General features: G+C 57.4%; 1 protein-coding gene across 1 annotated transcript; it reads right to left on the bottom strand.

Moving 5' to 3' along the window:
- Positions 1-760: 760 nt before the first annotated feature.
- On the bottom strand, positions 761-4,247 carry Hspb7 (heat shock protein family B (small) member 7). Its single transcript, NM_031607.1, has 3 exons — positions 3,983-4,247; positions 3,354-3,487; positions 761-2,130 (listed from the first exon to the last, which is right to left on the bottom strand). Exons 1-3 carry the CDS (start codon positions 4,176-4,178, stop codon positions 1,951-1,953), a joined length of 510 nt encoding a protein of 169 aa, NP_113795.1. The 5' UTR covers positions 4,179-4,247; the 3' UTR covers positions 761-1,950.
- Between the last annotated feature and the right edge of the window lie 1,149 nt (positions 4,248-5,396).

The raw sequence follows: 5,396 nt of genomic DNA, 5'->3' as shown, positions 1-5,396 counted from the left end.
CGCTGGCTCTCAGGCTGACGTGGTCTTCTCGCCAAGGTGAACCTGACCTCGGGTGGTGGGCGAGTGGGGAAGGTTGTCAGCCCCGCCCCCCGCCCCAGCCCCGCGCTGATGAGTGTTGGGGCTGCAAATAGCCCAGCGGAATCCGTGACTCACGAGGCTGGAAATACTGCGCCCCCCACCTTCCCTCCCTGTTCCGACCGCGGCCGCCAACGGAGCTGCTCTGGGGAGCTGTCTGACACTCTGATTTCAGTAGCTCCCGGTGGGGGGATGTGAGGAGCGAGGGGACCCCTTCCCCACCCCCATCCCCAGAACACACTAGGCTTACAATCATTCAGCACCCCTCCCTGCAGCGGCCCTACCCCGCCCCCCTGATTCCAATTGGTTGTATCTTCCGAGCTGTGTGAGCTTGGGCCAATCACTTAGCTTCTCTGGGCCTCAGGGAGAACTCATCCAGGAGAGAGAGAGAGAAGACGACGTCGTAGCCCTTGGTTTGTGACAGTGCAGAACACAGTGCTGGGTGAGTCCAGCTCAGACATTCCTCTTGAACTAAAGAATGAATCCATAGAGAAGGACAGGCAGCCTGGAGACAGGGTGCTATAAGTGTTTCTGAAGAATTACCCCGGGGTTTCTGCAAGTGGGTTGGAGGAGAACAGGCTGCCTCTCTCCCAGACTTGGAAGCCCCTCGGTTCCCCAGCCCAGAAGTCCTCCCCACCTACTCCGCCCCTCCTCCCAGGTAGAACTTCAGGTGGGGTCTCCACAAGTCTGTCATACTGTCCTTTTATTGTGTACAGGTGATAGAGACTAGTCTCCCACGAACCCCTCCCCCCTCCCCTCCCTATCTGAAGGGTCCCAAGACTGCTGGAGCCAGAGGCGCCTGGGACCCCAACTAACAGTGAGCTTCCCCCTTTTACACCTGCTTTTACACGTGGAGTCTGAGTCAGAGCCCAGGTCCCCCAGGGTTAAGGCTGACAAGGGTTTTTGCACTGGATTTAGGGGCCAGAAGGGATCTGGTTTGGGGTTCTCCCTGTGGCCGCCGTCTGCAGTTAGGGTGAAGCAGGGCATGTGACTCAAGAATGGAGGGACGTCTCCCCAGTGCACAGAGGTGAGAGGCTGAGGGCGCCTGAGGCAGCGCTGGCTTCACAGACAAAACTGGGCATCCGGCTGGCTCAGAGACGACACGTCTCCATTGACGGAAACGGAGATGCTAACTAAGTGTGATTTTAGAATGCCTTGAACTAGGCTCTAACCAATGGGGATGGGTATTTATGGGATAGGACAATGGTGTGGGTGTGAATTTGTGTGTACAAGTCCTGGGTTTCCCTCTCACTTCCACAGAGGACCCTCTCTGCAGGGGGAGCCACCCAGGAGGCTGGGGCTCTGGCCTCATGCACCAGCAGCTGGAGATAGGAACCTCGTGTCATTCTAATAAACCCCATCTAGGTACAGGTGTCCCTGCTGGTACAAGTAGTTGTTAGAGGCTCAGGGTGACAGGTAGCCCTGGGTTTGAGGCTTCCAGAGTTACAAGGGAGGTGACAGTCATGGCTGTCTCTCTGCCTTCCCTGAGGCAGTCTGCATGGGCCAGAAGCACTGCTTGTGGCCAGTCTCTCATATTCCCCTTGCTGGGAGGGCCCCTGGTCCCCTGCCCTGCAGAAATGCCATTGATGCCACCCTGTGTTACGGACTCCGTCTTCATGTTGCTCCCCAAGTGGCTACCTCAGCCCCTCTATTGTAAACTAAGATAGGGAGGGCCTATCTGGGTGAGGGTAAGCGGGTCCCTGGATTGCCTTGGGTAGAGAGGACAGGGGTGACCCACCTGGGGCCTAAGAGTGTGTGGAGTGACTGGGGCCTAGGCTGAGATGTTCTGGGGGGGGCATTGTCAGGGGTCATGGCGACCTCACCAGCAGGCCAGTGGGGGAGGAGATGGGGGGAAGGCCAGGGGTGGGGAGACCCTCAGATTTTTATCTCCGTCCGGAAGGTCTGCTGGACATGTTCTGTGTGTGGGTGACGACGTGCTCGAATGGTGAGGCTGCCATCCTCCCTCAGGGCCGAGGTCACCGACGTAGGGTCCACATCCTCTGGTAGCTGGCACTTGTGAGCAAAGGTGTTCATGACTGTGCCATCAGCTGCCAGCTGGGGAACGGATAACAGGTCAGGAATGGCTGCCCTAGCCTTAGCCCCACCCTGGGTCCTGGTGATGCCAGAGTCTCTCTTTTGCTCTCTGTCCTCAGTTACCCCACTCTATGACGGGGGATTCAGCTTTCAGGCTCAAAAGATCTGACCAGGGGTGTTGGGATGGCCAGGAGCCAAGGGCTGTGCAGAGGCATTCTATGGGTCCCGAGGGAAGCTGGGTATAGAGTGGGGTTGGGTGGGGCTCAATAGGGGCTGAGTTGCTACAGCAGTGATTGGAAGTCTGGGACTCTCGAGCCATAGTGGGGAGATGACACAACTGTGCCCTCTGGATCCCCAGGCACCCTGAGTGTCCACCGACCAGGGCCGCCGCCCTCCCCTGCAGCCCAGTTAGCACATAGCGTCCAGTGGAGTCGACCGGCTGAGTCACTCTTGGGACGTGGGGCTGGCACGTGCAGCCAGTGGCTCAGTCCTCGAACCTCTGGCAGGGTTTCCCAGTGGCCAGCCTGAGTTAAGGGAGCCGGCCAGGCTTGGGGGTGGCAAGAAAGCTTTGGTAAATATCCTCTAAGAATCAGCACGGCTTGCCTAAGGGCTGTGGCAGCTGCTGTCTGTGCTGGCCATGCCTTCTCTGATGAGCTAGGCACCCTGAGATTCTGGTGAAGTACATGAGGTATAGGATGGATGTGACCCTCAGCCTCAGGCCCAGTATGGAGGTGCCAAGACAGGACCCACCCTTTTGGCTCTGGGATGAAGGCGAGGGAAAGATATGATAAGAATGGACCATGCTACCCAGGTTGGGTGTGTCATTGCCACCTCCTCTACCCTGTGTCAGGGAGCTGTTCTTACTCCACTGCGGTCACTTTCCACCTGGGTCACTCTCCTGGTCTCCTCACCCCCTTATGTCTCAATCACTTGGGTTCCTCTCTTGCCCACATCCCAAAGATCCCTCGCCCATCCCTAGTCGGCCCTTGGCTGCCATGCATGTCCCCCAAAGACAGGTCCTGTGAACCTTAGGTTGGAGAGGGATGTGTAAAGGTCCCTGACCTTCAAGCCCACAGGGACAGGGCTGCAGTTTGCCCTGGGTGAGTACGACAGGGAAGGAACACACATCAGGGTATGAATTCTTGAAAAGACAGGTGACAAGTAGGGCGGGCAGAACCAGCTAGACTATCAGATTGCAGGAGCGAAGGTGGGGGACTCTGGGGTGAGCCAGGGGCCAGACTCACCTTCTCAGCCCGCACCTCGATGTGGTTGTTGGAGGTGGTGACAATGATGTCTTCAGGGGAGAAGTCTCTCATGTCCACAGTAAACTCGTAGGCATCCCCGAGAGTCTTGATGTTTCCTTGTCCCCCGGGACGGGCTGTGGACAAGGCTGCTTTGTAAGTTGGTCACCTAGCAAGCCTGACCCTCAGACCCCCCGGATCTCTGCTCGTCTCTTGGGGAAATGAGTGGTTCTCCCAGACAGCAGCCCCTCTTGTAGCCTACCTTGTCCCTGAGGGATGGAGTGAGGTGGTCTATGCATACGAGTCCCTCCTTTAGCAATTTAGACCTAGACCTGGAAGCTCTGAGGGGCCAGTCGCCCCTCAGTCCCAGCACCAACCTCCTGGGTTCCCGTTATGATACTGGCCATGTGGGACTGTTTGAATCACATCTCATCCCTAGGGTCCCAGGTGGCCCACCTGTTTCCCAGTCACATCTGTCTTGGTAGCCAGGTCTGTCTTGGCAGCCACATGTGGCTGTAACCCATGCAGCACCTATTCCTGGTAGGTGGGTGGCCACAGTATGCTCAGTAATGGCCTGGAGCAGACGTCCCTCACCTGTGCCCCTCCTCTCCCCTCAGAGCCCCAGCACTTGCCTGGGAAGGTCAGGGGCTCCGAGTGGGGCAGCATGAAACTGCCAAAGTCCTCTGAAAACATGCTCAAGGCCTTCTCCATGGGTGGGTCCTGGGCTGGAAGGGCACGGGAGGCCGAAGAAGAGGAGGAGGAGGAGGAAGAAGAGGAGGAACGGAAGCTCCTCTCCGCTCTGAAGGCGGAGGAGGTCCGATGGCTCATCCACAGGCAGCAGGGGCCCTGTCCGGGCGGGCAGGGGCTGGGCTGGAGAAACGTGTGGGTGCAGGCCTCCAGAGAAGCGTGCCGGGGCCCCTGACTGCCAGCGCTTTATAAGGCCCAACTGTCCCTGGGCTCGAGGCCAGCCCCTTGTCTGCTGGCTAAATTTAGGCCTCTTCATGGCCCAGAGGGGCCTGGAAATCTTCTTGGGAGAAACGGCTCTGCTGACAGCCTGACACAGGAGGGCAGGGTTGGAGGGCTGAGCTCACTGCCTGGCACTCCAAGCCCAGAGCTCCAGCCCCACGGGCCTCTGTACCTGCCAAAGCAGGGGGTGGATCCTGCCCTGTGCCTGCCCCTAGGTCTTTGTGGTTTGTCCCTCACTAGTCTGGGACCCTACTCTCCTCTCAAACTGGTTCTCAGGGCCTGCACCTCCCTTATTAGACTCATGAGGAGAGGGTGTGTACATACAGGCACCCTGCGGGGCTCCGTGGAGCTCCAGGTTCAGCTATCTCTTAGGGAAGGTTGAGAAAGCCAAGGGAAGGGAGATAGAACGTGTGGGTGACCCCTGTCAACTGCCACAAGGACTGGTGATTCTTTACCTCATCCCTACTCTCGGGGCCATAACTGGCAGAATAAAAGAGAGCTAGCATCTGGAGTTGGGGCTGTGGGGCACGGGGTTGGGCCCAGCTTCAGAGAAAGAGCAGATACATCCGTAACTGTCTTTAAAGGCTGAGAGGCTAAGTTGCCGGTAACAGTCTGCTCTACCTCAAGTTCAGAGCTGCTGCCTGCCTAGAGTCCTAGTCACGTGACTTTATATTCAGGTAAAGGAAAACGCTGACAGGTGTCTTAGCTCTGGCTTCCAGGGTGTCTCTGGCCACTGCTGACCCTTCCAGGCAGAACTGTCTTTGATCTTCCACAGCTCAAAAAAGACCAAGTTCCCAGACCAAGAAATGTGGCCTCTTAGGAAAGGAAGGGCTGAACCTAACTATGTCGGAATGACTGGGATTCCATCCAGATGTGCCAGACCCTTGTGTCCAAGAATCTCCTTTCTTCTCATTGCCTATGAGTAGAAGCCCAGACTCTGTGGTGCTGGGCAGGACAGAAGCCAGGGGAGGCTCTTTCAGAAGGGGAACTGGCCTCAGCCCATGAAGTGGTTTTGGAACACACTCCTCTAAATCTTCACCTTCCCAAAGAACCACCACCACTTCCTCCTCCTCTTCCTCC

The sequence above is a fragment of the Rattus norvegicus genome, chromosome 5 (assembly GCF_036323735.1).
Source record: "Rattus norvegicus strain BN/NHsdMcwi chromosome 5, GRCr8, whole genome shotgun sequence".
In the NCBI taxonomy this organism is placed as follows: Eukaryota; Metazoa; Chordata; class Mammalia; order Rodentia; family Muridae; genus Rattus; species Rattus norvegicus.
Note: the sequence above shows the minus strand (reverse complement) of the source record. Positions and strands in the feature narration are given on the sequence as shown.